The 13,908-nt window shown below is 38.1% G+C and overlaps 1 protein-coding gene across 3 annotated transcripts in view; it reads right to left on the bottom strand.

The window, feature by feature from the left end:
• LOC134648314 (leucine-rich repeat and calponin homology domain-containing protein) overlaps nucleotides 1–13,908 on the bottom strand; it is an 86,096-nt gene that overhangs the window by 39,043 nt on the left and 33,145 nt on the right. For all 3 annotated transcript variants that reach the window (XM_063502809.1, XM_063502810.1, XM_063502808.1), the window contains exon 2: nucleotides 3,489–3,633. In XM_063502809.1, coding sequence (XP_063358879.1) covers nucleotides 3,489–3,633 — 145 coding nt within the window. The remainder of the gene's footprint in view (nucleotides 1–3,488; nucleotides 3,634–13,908) is intronic.

Below are 13,908 nucleotides of genomic sequence, written 5' to 3'. Positions count from 1 at the left end.
AAGAAACCTACAAAGGTTTTCCAGAAATCACCCATTGCTGCACAAAGTTTGCCAAGTAAGAGAATAAAAACTTGTAATTACGAACCCCTGAAAGAGGAGGACATCATGCAAAACTATGAGGACTATGTCAGAAATTTAGTCATAGGTTATGGGGAGACATCTATGCCTCTACTACAAACATACGAACCGGCAAATCCTCATGGGATTGAATGGGATCACTCATATACTGAGGATACTATGCAGGAAAAAATACTAAAAGATTTATTTCTTAAAAACATTAGTACTGACCAAATCAAAGAGGTGGAACAAAAAACGAAGACAAGATGCTTCACCGGATTGGCATAAAATGCGGTCCTGCAGGATTACAGCCAGCATGTTTTACACAGTGAGCCATAGCACCCATATAGGAAAAAAGGCTATAATAGACAAAATTCTCTCGCCTAAGCCAGTGCACACAAGAGCGGTCACACATGGAAAAATACAGGAACCGCTCGCTATTCAAAAATATGAATCTGTATATGGGTTAGACATGCAAAACTGTGGTTTGTTTATATCTCAAGAATATCCATTTCTTGCCGCCTCACCAGATGGCTTGATAGGAGAAGAGACTGTGCTGGAGGTAAAGTGCCCATATGCTGCACGATATTGCACAATAAATGAGGTGTCAGTACCATACCTTGAAAAGGTAAATGGTGATTTGTGCCTGAAAAAAAGACACCCTTACTATGCTCAAATCCAAGGGCAGCTTTATTGCAGTGCAAGAAAGTATTGCAATTTTATTGTATATACTTTTAAGGACTTGAAAGTTTTATTTATAGAGCGGGATGATTCCTATATTAATGAGATGCTCTCAGGATTAATAAACTTTTATGTTCATGACCTCGAACCAGCTATAATGAACAAATGTTTGTATAAGGATTATTTGTTGTTAATAAAAAAACATTAAAAAGTAATGTTATTTTATTTATTTTTCTTCATTATACATTCTCGAAAGTTGCAACACATAAAGCATACAAAAAATATTTTACTTGCTATTGGAATATAACTATGATCAAGTTCAGACTTTAATATTTTGTAGGTTTTTGTCAATCCAATAATCCTTTCTATATGGACACGTTTACTTGCAAGTTGTCTATCTTTTATGATTGTTAAACCTGGTAACTGTGATTTTCCTTTTAAAAAAGTAGGTATCTTTACAGTAATGTTTTTGTCTGCAAACATGTCTTGTACTGTAAATCCTCTATCTGCTAGTACACTGTCACCACTTTCACACTTGGACACTAGACCACTTCGTTCAACTGTCTGCCTGTCACTTATAGATCCAGCGTATGCTTGTGAACAATACGATAGCAATCCACCTGGTGTTGCTCCTACTAACACTTTAAGAGTGTTTGCATGTTTATAACTACTCCACGAAGCTTGCTGAGAAGTTGGATTTTTTGGTTTCTGAACAATTTCAATTCAATTTCAATTTCTTTATTCATAACGTAAGTTACATGTCAATTTTATTATACATATTTACATCCTAATTTTATATTAACAATAATAAGTATCTCATTTCAATAATCACATATAACATTGTTTGGATTCATAAATTCATCGAATGAGTAGAACGCCTTATCTATTAAATATTCCTTTAGCTTTCTAATAAACATATTGTCTGATAATTCTGCTGACTTCAAATTATTTGGCAAACGATTATAAATTCTAGGACCTATGTACCACACACATTGTTCAGACTTTTTTAGCCTGTGCCGGTTAGGGAGGAGATTATTTCCATTTCGGAAGTTAGGACCACGCGTTCTAAATTCATTAAGAGTTTTTCGAACTACCTTTGCCACTTCAAATATGTACAGACCTGGAACAGTCATGATCCTTAACTTCCGAAATAGGCTACGGGCAGGGGTGTCCCAGGGTACCCCAGCCACAGAACAGCTATTTCAGTTCCATCTAATATAACTCTAACATTTTCATCATATTGTTTAAAATGTTGAGGCATGTAGTATTGGATCAATTCTTTACTGGGCCAGCGGGCTCAGCACGGTTCCATTTTTTATCCACTATCACTAAGCCCGTCACTTTCGCACTTACATACTTGTTAGAACGTGACAGGCATGGTGATAAATGATAAAAATGCGACCGTGCTACTAGGGTAGATATTTATTCTACTCCATAGTTGATGAATAAAATTTATCCATGTTATGAATATATTTGACACAGTTGTTTCACTAATATTAAAAAACCTGCTAAGTTCAAATATACATTTATTCTGCCGTAGTTTCATTAGAGTGAGGAAAAATTGGTCTTCAGTAGATAAGCTAGTTACATTGCTGCTAAAGTATCTAATCTTGGGTGCCATCGGGCTCAGTGTGGAGTAAACAAAATGGAATTTCTTGTATGTTTCAAAGCCAGTATAGAAAAGTATAGATTTGTCATCAAGTTTGTACCTGTTTATTGAACCATATACATGCTCATGATCTACTTGAGTGCTTTTTGACAAATATTCCGGACTTGTGTATGTATTTTGAACCGGTACTTTAATGTCCTCAGTAGTACATATTTCTTCCCGCCCTACACCTAGATTAATATGGCTCACTATTGCTTCTGTGCTTGTTCCAAGTTCTTTTGCTTCTGTGCTCGTTTCGGGTTCTGTCTGTTTGTCATCTTTAAACAGTTTTCTGTGACTTATTTTTTCATAACGCTCCTGCCGTTTAAGCGCTTCTGGTGTTACTTGTTTTATTTTAGTAAAACAGAATATGGTTGGTACTGCAGTTTTTTTTAAGAACTTTGCAACTGGTTCATTGTCTGAAAATTAAAAAATTAAGTTTAGAAAGTACAAATAGTATTAATACTGAGCCAGGTATGTATTAACTAGGACACATCACCTCATATCAGTTGTGTTGCTTAATTTCAAACTCAGGTAAATTCATTCTGCTCTAAGGTTGTTTATCTTTCAGATTATTATATTATTTTTTAAATAACCATTACAGCAGAATGGATTTACCTAAGTTTGAAGTTAAGCGACACAGTTTATGTTAGAAATCAAGACATTTATGCCGAACTTACTAGCATTTAAGTTAAATTGCATTTCATTTTGTGCTAATAAAGATATTCTATCCTATTCATTAATAATTTACTTACCTGTATATCTACTTTTTCCAAAATAATCATCTTCCTTAAAATGCATTGCACATAAGCGGGCTGAATCACTTGCCCTAAAGTTTTTAATACGCAGAGCAGTTTCCCAACGTTTTCTTCGTGTTGGGTCCTTGGGAAATAAATGCGCTCCTCTGTTTGTACAATTTGGCGCACTACATTGAGGCATTTTTGAGAAAATTGTACAAGTTTAGAATAACTTACAAAAAATGTATGTGGTTTGACAGTTCTTATGTCAAAGTGAGGTACAGTCGCTAATGCGCCACCTGGCGGGATAAAAAGTTAGTTTTTCTCCCAATTTGCATCATCGACTAATGTGATTGAATTCTCACCTGAGATCCAAGAATGTGAGAGACTGTAGACCGCCGACTGCATCAGGTAGATTCCTTAGTATATTTTGCGATAACAACAACTTTTCTAAAAAAATGTACGTCGTCAGTTCCTCGGGCACTTCACAGAAGCGGTTTTTAGATAAATCTGTAACAAAAGAGAAAAACTCGTTATAATTTTAGAAGACATACTCGTTATAATTGAGTTCGTGTCGTGAACCTATTCTCATTGCAAAATGCGGCGAGTTAAATATACAAGGAAACGAGTAAGGTAGGTGTCAAAATTTCGAGATCTGCAACAATGTACAATGTTGTTAGTTCCCATTTCTTACCAGTTGGACAATTAGAAGCATTAGGGTTATTATAACTCCGAACCACTTCGTCTAGTCGTTCATCTATTTACTTCTCTAGTCTCTACCTCTCGCTCTCGCATAAAGGATCGATAGAAATGCAAATAGTATGCGTATGACCTCTAGATCATAATTATCATTAACAACGAAGTATGCATTATAGGGAATCGAAATTATACTGGTTTCCCTCAGACTTATTTCTACAAAGAATTTTCATTTGAATAACACAATACGCTCAAAGTCAAGATTAAGTTGGAAACCATAAGCGTAATCCTATTAGATTTATGGACTTTATACGTGTAAGGGGGAGGGACATCAAAAGAAATTGGGGCCGTGTTTGTGGCATAGCGACTAAGTTTACGAGCTTAATGCTTTAATGGTGGCCGTCAAATAGCTGACTAAATTGTATTGAAGGCTTTATTTATTACAGAGTTATTGGTACTTTATTCTAAGGGGTTACCGCTAAAGTTTTTATAGTTAAGCGTTTCACAAGGACATTAGGGTAATATAATACTTGATAGAGTCGGACCAAGCTAACTTTGCATGGCATTTGCAATGACATAGTGGCAATGTCGTTATTATTGTCATTTTTCTATGAAAAGATGACCTTTATAATGACATTTCCACACTTTTTTATGTGACTTATGTTCAAGTCGGTGCAAAGTTAACTTAGAAAGACTATAAACGGAAATAGATGTCATATATTAAAGAAAAAGTGGGAATTCGTCACTTTCCAGTAGTGAAGGCCGGATTCGGACCTTTAGCAATCCGGGCTAACGCCTTGAAAGACTATGTGAATTAAAAGGCCAATCCATTTATCATACAATGCAGACGAAAGCAAGAAAGCTATTCGAATTAATATTCGCTAATTTGTCGTTAGCAAACCTAACCAATGTAGATTGTAGATAAATAAAAAGCTTGTAGGTACAAATTAAGCAGACTTCCACGTGTGAATCCGAATACCGTCTATTCCAAATTTCAACGTAATCAAAACATCGATATCCATGCCTGACGTCCGTCTGGAGATAGGACGAACATGGGCTAAATTAAGTCGTTCAATTCCTAAACACATTCCAAAATGTACGAGTTTCAGTTAATCAGTGTGAGCTGGATAGTGCCGCATTCGAAGTAAACGCCACTACCTATATCCCTTTGACGCTTGGAGGATACAACTAAACGGAGTAGCCATTAACAGGCTTTCCCCTCTGTCGAAAATAGGCGGCCAACGGTCATACACAATGTATGGACTGACGTTTATCTGACATGGCTATTTTTACGTTACGCATACATTTGACGTTCCCCTCCTCCGCAAAAATCGGCAGACTGTTTTGTACAGAAAATTACAGACATGGCGTCTCCGTTTGATTATATCCTCCAAGCTTTGACGACCAGCGTCCTTCACTCTTTGTCAATTTGACATAGTTTTGTCGTAGGCGACGTCTTCGCCTCGGCTAGTCTGTGGCCATGAGCAAGCCCATTAATTATATAAAAAAAAGTTAAATTTAAAGTGGCAAATTTTGATACCCGGTCGTCAGGAAGATACAAAGATGAACTAATTTATATACCTAAAGTGCTAGTAACTACTTCGAAATCATAATCATCTTGCCAGATAAATTATGATCACGCATTACAATAACATAAACCAGTGATAGGTTCGTTGACATCGCCGAGGATTGCGGTAACAGGCCCCGTAGACAACATGCCAATCGCTAACGCTCCGTAGCGAAAGAAACGCAACTATCACTGTCACGCTAATATGGAAGAGTGATAGAGAGACACAAAGCGATTCGATGGCGAAGCGCAAGCGATTGTCACCTTGGCTAGGGCGCCTGATCGTCTTACAGATCTCAACCGCAACAAAGTCTGATTACGAGAAAACTTGTTAGGGATTGTATAATTTACGCATTATTGGCATAATGCCGGTAATAAGGTCCTGCAATATTATTAGCGCATATCGTTTATTTATCTTGTTCCCGTTTAATAATAGAGATACATTTCACTTTTCATATTTAATAATACATATACATACTTACATCAAGCCTAGGCTTGGAAAATAAACCACCGTAATGTCGTAAATAAATGATTCCTAAAAGTTTGATAATTGTATTAACTATTAAACTTATTATAGTGTTGTTAATGGCTGTAATTATTATGTAATTTATGTATAATTACTCCTTATCATAAACTAATTAAAAATTTTATGACCTCCACCATTTTTTCCTATGACGAAAATAAAACGCTGAATGCTGATACTGCTTCATCAAAACAAAATGAAATAACAATTTAAAAACAATGCAAAACAGGAATAAATGGCAGGAAACAAGAAAAAACGCTACCGCAAGTTGTAACAGGAAATTCCACAACAGTTGCGTAGAATAAGTCAACAGACGCTAAGTCGAAGTCAATGTCAGCTCTGCCGGGCCTAGAGATTTTCTCATATAAGTAGAGAAACTAGTTAGGATTCAATTAAATAATCAGTTAAGCGCTAATTGAACTCACACGGAGTGGATTCTAGGCCAAACGAGCCATGTGCCGTACCATCGCAATAGTTTTAGAAAAACACACTATCATTTTAACCGTTTTCATAATGAGAGGTCGAGTGTCAATAAGGCCCTAAAGTCTGCTATAAAGACCTAAAACAAGCCCACCTTTTCGACAACTGGTAATGTGTTACCTTCTGCCTGAAAACACCGCCACAATCACAATTGCATGATTACAAAAGAAATCGATTACTGCAGCATAATTATTATCTGCTGCTTATCTCTTAATTAACAAAATTATAAATAGTTTCAACCTCTTTGACTTTATATACGATACGAGTATTTCCGATGTCAATTATGAATTTCCATTTGCATAAAATACTACACCACACCAACTAAATGTAACGAAATGAAACTGAAACCGTAATTTAATTACGCTAATGCTCGTTTGTGTTGGTATATCATAATTAATTCCTAAGAGACACGACCAAATTCGTAAAAACTATACTAGGTCACAAAATTCCATGATAAATGCACGCTTTCATTTCTGCATGTCGCGTATTAGCATCAACATCATATCTTTTCCATTACGCACAGTTATTACGGATCTTGAGGTCACGATATATTGGATTGCCAGAAAACTTCTGTCACGGCGTAACCGAGAATGCAGAGGTTGAATAAAGGAGTCCTTTTCCAGCAAAATACAAAGGCAGCCTCCTAAGCATTAATGACGAGACGCCTTTGAACAATGAACGGAGGTCCACCTACTTCAGACTTGATGAAACTTTCCAGTGTGTGTGTTCCTGAAGAAACGAGACATTGTCTAAGCAAGGTTTTGTCTCCGACAGCTTTTTTATGGAACTTCATTTATGTTATGACACATTTTTTTTAGAAGTAGATATAGGAATTTAAGCCCAAGTTGCTGTTTTTTAGCGGGTCTCGTATGTTAAAATATCAACATTATAGCGGATAACGCAGGTCCATTTACCAAAGCCGGCCGGAATTAATGGATCGGATTAATGAACAAGAGTTATAGGTAGTACCAGTACCTATGTATTACAAAACGCTTAGTACAGTCAGCAGCAGAAGTTGCTAAGCGGACGAGGTGTTCAAAATTACCTTGACGCGCTAGAATTGTCTTAACAATAAAGTCGCGTCACGATATTTTGGAACACCTCGCCCGCTTAGCAACTATTGCTGCTGACTGTACCTTACTAATAGTTAAGGTATGTATTATGCACACGTGCACACGTCGGTGTGGTATGGCAGGACTACATGTACATATTCACAGAGTTAGTGGTAGAGTTGTCGACGAGACTATTCACAGAGGAGGCCTTGCATTACTAGCCTCTGCCGCGAGTTTGTCTGAGGAAAGGTCATTGAACAGACCGATATCCGATAACAATGATAAGATGAGAGGATTCAGATGATTGACACCTTACCTACATGAGTGACGACAGAACCCAACTCACTGGTCCAGTAACGGCGTCTATTCACACTTGTTTCGAAAACCTAGACCATATTTATCAAAAAGGTGGAAGTCTTTTAAATCTCGAATGAAAATCTCAACGTAAACTCACGAGCAAAAGCTAGTACAGTTATAGTGCATAATTGTTTTCCATTTCGCTCGGAAACGTTCGTATTTGTCATGCTACTTCAGTCAACCTCAGTACTTTTTGAACCGAGACTGACTGAAACAGCAAGACACGTTCGTACGTTTCCGTGAAAATACGATGGAAAATAATTATGCACTACATCTGTACTGCACGTTATCGGCTGCCCCATTTAATACCATGTTTACACAGTGCCAGTGAAATGGAAAACTAATTCAATACTAATGAAGCAGTACTCAGTAGGCCATGTTGATGTGTGGCCGGTGTTTATGTTCGCTCCAGTTAAAATTAACAGCTCGGCGGGCGTGTTACATCATCGGGAAATGCAGCTTTAACGCCCTTCAAACCTTTTATTATGGCTCCTCTACACGATAGACCATCTAAGGCCCACTAAGATGGGCCAGCGTGAAGAGAGGGCAGTGGTGTCGGATGACTTATAGCGCGGCGGGATGGCGATGGGATGGCCGCGGTGTCGGTTTTTCGTCCGCATCTACACGTGGCCCATTCCATTGTGCGTGCTCCCAACCATCGCATGGCCATCTCGCTGGTTCAGCACTGGACCATCGTGTAGAGGAGCCATAACCATCGCATGGACATTCCGCTGGTCTAGCGATGGGCTATCGTGTAGAGGAGCCATTAGATAATTACAATTCGAAACTCAAATTTTAACCTTTGCGTGCGAAGTATGTAGGTAATAAACGCAAGTGCCCTTGTTTACTATCAGATATAGTCCAATAGACTAGCTGACCTAACTCATACACTTCATAAGCTGTCATTGCCTTAGCTGTTGCCATGGATGAGTAAATGATAGAGACTACTAATATGCGAAGTTGAGTTTCTTTTCAAAAAAGTATTTTTTATTATGGATGGACGTGTCCGTTATTTTCAATGATCGGAATAGGTAGTGCCATTTGGGGTCAATGACCTCAAACATTGTACTTAACATGGATAAGACTCGGGATTCCAAGACTCTTATTTTTTCACGAAAATATTTCTTGGCATGTCTTTAATAGGCTACATGACTAAATTTCATTTATGGTATCAATCGATCGGGTTTGTTTTTAGGATCAAATGTCTATATGGGACCCATTGCATTAAAGTAACACAAAAGTCAGAAATTATAGTCAAAGTCCGACAATCGCACTTCACAAAAGGATAAATGAACGTGACGTCAAGGTCATTGAGATTCCATCTTGAAGTATAGACAAAACAAGAAAATTGCGTTGTTGTTCGTGAAATATTGCGTTTACGTATATAGTTGCTATACAATATTTTTTTGGATAAAATGTAAGGAATCGAATGGTACTATGGTATCCTTACTTTTATCGTTTTTTGGAAGTTAAAAAAAACTTAAATTTTGAAACTTTCAGGTCCTGTATTTTTGTAACATTTCCGTATTTTATTTTAATATCCACATTATTATGATAAATTTCTCATTTGCTATTTATTTTACTAGATTTTGTTATAAAATTCAACATGTGTCATCATCCCTATTGAAGTAGGTAATATGAAAACCCGGGGTGAAAAGGTATATCCATACTAAGCTTACGAACCGAAGTCCCGTGAAATGGCACTACCTATTCCGATCACTGGTTATTTTGTATATGCAGAAGTTTTAAAAACTATGCCATCAGATGAATGCACATGCAGTCATGGACTAGGAAGGCAGCCATCAGATAAAAATGGCGGCATTGTGAAGCTTGCCACCACAACGAAGAAGAAGTGATGATTTGTTGAAGAAACGCCATCTTTATCAAAGCATTAATTTCGGGTCTTGTAACTGTACAGCGAGCTAGAAATTGCGTGGAATAATTATGAATGGAATTCATTCATAAAGTGGCAATGGCAATGCAATTTTGCAGATGGGTGTACCTACCTTCACTTGACGTAATGATAGTCTTTATTACTATTCGTCTTTTCTGTTGCTATACAGCATAGGCCTAGCTAGAGGTTACTCAGCCGAGTCTGGGCATGAGTCACGCATCTCGCAAGTTGTATTTACGATATCCGACGGAAATACTTCGGCATAATTATATATGGTAAGGTTTTAAGTGTTAAAGCACTGTGCCATTTTCGAGATACAAGACTAATTGGTTGGTAAGATTGCTTCTGATTGCCGTGCTCTGCTGAACTTTCATACTTAAAACTGGTACAAGTTGTGAGACCTGTTTAATGTGGTATGTTAGCATTTGGCAAAATGCCGCATACCAAATCAAATCTAGTTCGCGACCAAATTCGCACTTTAATACGCCACTTGTCCCGGTCCTGAGCTAATCTCAACCGGGACAAGTGGCGTACTAGAAGAGAGGCCCATGCCCAGCAGTGGGCAATAAAGGGCTGATATGATGATGATTCGCACTTTTGTGTCACACTTGTATAGTTTTCTGATAGTTTTGTATCAGGCTAATAATTCTACTGATATTAGAGCACTTGCATTGATTTTAACAAGATGTTAGGACCCCATAAACCTATAAAGAGCCCTTCGGGGCCGGGACCGGTCGGCATGTCGGCAACGGACAAGTGACACACACCACCACCGCTCTGGAATTTTAAGCGCCCATAGGCTAGGTACCGAGTTCGATTGCGCCGTACGCTCTTTGCTTTTAAAACAAGCAACAACGGTTGCACTCCGGGAGTGCCGATAGAAGTGAAAACTCACCTCACTATGTTACCGACGCCCGGTAACACGATACATACGTTTAGCGGAGGTATTCTATTTATTTATTATATATTATTATCATTCTCAAATAAGATCACACTTTTTCATTGACATGTTTATTTACATACTGCCATTGACAACGTCAATTTATTTGGACATAGGTAAAGAGTCTTGAAAAGGAGTCCGCAACATAAATGTCAAATAACATTGAGTTTTTCTTTATTGATTTAAACGCCATTTAAATTATGAGTGGCCACCTTACGGGGCTTACAGTCACGTGATCGCCTTACGCTGTCTCGAGTTTGTCATTTTTTCCCCACCTCAAAAACTGCCCAGCGCCGCTAAAGAAGTTTTCACTTCAAAATATCAAGATGTTGTAGAGTGTAATAAATGTACATACCTATACACCACAGAATACAAAAAAACATTCCAGTTTACGTCAGCCGTTTAACAAGACAATATTGATCACCCTAAGCTGATTATTTTTACCTGATGCAAAGGTGAGATATTTATACTTGACGAAGGGTAAAAGGGCATTAGCGTTGACGTAATACCCGCGGACTTTTGATTGACGCTGCGTAAAGGGCGAAGGTCGTTTTAGAATAGATCATTGTCAGTTTGTAATTATCTAGCGACCTGGAGCGACATGGCACTTATGTCTTTGTAATTAAAATATCAGATTTGACTTTGAAGACGGTTTGGAGATAGAGTAAGGACTAAAGAGGGGCAGTTTAGTTGATGTGGGTTAAATACAAGACTGCAGTATTTAGTTACATTTCTCACAGTCTCAGAATAATTAAATCCATACTAATATTATAAATGCGAAAGTGTGTCTGTCTGTCTGTTACCTCTTCACGCTTAAACCGCTGAACCGATTTAGTTGAAATTTGGTATACAGACATTTGACATTTGAGTTCCGGGAAAGGACATAGGGTACTTTTTATCCCAGAACTCACCCCTCAAGAGGGTGAAAAGGGAGGTGGAAATTTGTATGGGGAATCAATAACCGCTGAACCGATTTAGATGAAACTTGGTATGCGGATAGCTGAGCTGTTGGGAAGGATATATAATAGTTTTTATTCCCGAAATCATCCCTTAAGGGTGTAAAAAATGGGGTGGAACTTTATAGAGCGGACCAATTTAGGGATGAAAAGAAGGATGAGAAGGTACCCAAATTACTTATTCCACGCAGACGAAGTCGCGTGCAAAAGCTAGTTAATTATAACGTAAAATAAATATTAATTTTATTTATTCTTACAAAAAGTTTGAATTTACTTGTTTTATAAAGATTTTAGCCAACCATAAGGAAAAAAATACAAGAGTACAAGAGACTCAAACTATACAGTGTCAAACATACATTACCTAAACAATTTTGTTATCCGGATGCACTGACCATCCAGCCTCTAGACTCAACTTAGGCCAATTCTTTCATGAAACCGATGCTGCCAAAAATACAGGGGTGCGGGGGACGAGGTGAGCGAGTCCCGTGCCGTGATTGGTCCGTTCAAACACACGTGGGCGTCAGACAGAAATATCTGCCGGGCGCTAGTGATGTGACACGTTGAATAATAACATTGTCAATCACGGTCAATAATGTAATAACAGTAATAATATGCAAGCATGTTTTGAATGCTATGTTGATCCGTTCGTTCGAAAACATTAACCCATAACGTTGTGGTTTCGTTAGCAGGTGCTTTATATAATTAATTTAAAAATAAACTATTGGTAAAAAGGCGTCTTATGGGATTTAGAGAAGCGCGAGACGAGACGAGATGCGGATGCGGATATTCGCAACATCCCTGCTTGGAAGCACTTCATTCACGCAGCTCGCCCTTCGGCCTCGCCTTAAATTACTGAGGGTTGCACGCTTGGAAGTCGGGGTGAAGGCTTCGGGCCTTCGGCGGGTCAGCCTTCGGCCTCCCAGCCTGATATTCGCCCTTCGGGTTCGCTTAACCTACTTGGAAATTTTCCTTTGCCCGTGTCCGCCGCCATTTTGAGTGTTAATAAAAAATAATTCACATACTAATCTTGGGCCCCCAAGCTCGCCGCATGCCAAATCTCAACGCGCTCAGACCAACTTGAAAAAAAAATCATATCATAATCATAATCATAATTCTTTATTGCAACCATGGTATTACAAGGTGTTCTTATGTTAGTTAGTACATTTTGAAACTTTTTAAATGCAATTTGTGTTGTCTCGGGCCCTCTATGGCATTTGGTTGAGCACCCCCCACCTATCTCTCACCTTTGAAGCTTTTCATAAAAAATAAGTGGCCATTTTTACCGCCATATTGGTTTTATTAAAAAAAATCCATAGGAATACAGCTAGGTGACCCCGAGTTTTCGTGAGCAAAATTTTAGCGCGCTGGGAGCATTTTGAAAAATGATCGCCATTTTGAATCCGCCATTTTGAAAAAATAATGGCGGCTTCAGAAACTGTCAGCGTCCCTCTATGACATTTGGTCGAGCATCTCCCACGTATCTGTCACCGTTTAGTGACCAAAAGTCGGATAATCCGGTAGACCAAAAGTCGGATTTTTCTGGAAGTCACCAAACCACCCCCTCTATACGACCGTATCAAAGTCAAATACCCCAGGAACCCCCTTCTGGGAGAGCAATTATGTCAATTAATCAGTCGGGTTGCGGCTTTATATACAGGGTGGATTTTCTTTTTGGCTCAGTGAGGGCAGCTACCAGATTCCGTACTGCTACGAGAAAACGGTCTTAGGAGACCTTCCCTCGATTTCAAATTAGATCCCATTCCTATTGAGGATCAAAAGCTTGTATGGAAGCAAAAAAAAATTCCGGCTAGAAAAGCCACAAATCGAGGAAAACTTTTCCCATAATATTTGAATGAAAATGAAAACTTTTATTTTTCACATGCTACTTTTGTATGCCAATCGATTCCATTCCTATCCAGTATCAATAGTTTCCTAGGGGTCGACTTACGGTAATGTACTAAAAAGCCACAAATTAATAAAAACTTTTTCCATACATTTACTATATGGAGAAAATGTGAAATTTTATTCACAATTTTCTACCTCGCCCATCATTCGTACAGCAATGTCTTCATACAGTATTATGGTTCTTAAATGTAACAGGACAGGACTGATTGGCCAAATATTATGGGAAAAGTTTTCCTCGATTTGTGGCTTTTCTAGCCGGAAATTTTTTTTTGCTTCCATACAAGCTTTTGATCCTCAATAGGAATGGGATCGATTGGCATAAAAAAAAAGTTTGTCAAAAATGACCTTTTTCTCGTATCCTGTATGTTTTTCCAAAATCTGTAAATGCCAATCTTCATTAATTTGAAATCGAGGG

This window comes from Cydia amplana, chromosome 5 (assembly GCF_948474715.1).
Source record: "Cydia amplana chromosome 5, ilCydAmpl1.1, whole genome shotgun sequence".
In the NCBI taxonomy this organism is placed as follows: Eukaryota; Metazoa; Arthropoda; class Insecta; order Lepidoptera; family Tortricidae; genus Cydia; species Cydia amplana.
This window is presented reverse-complemented; position numbering and strand designations above follow the sequence as displayed.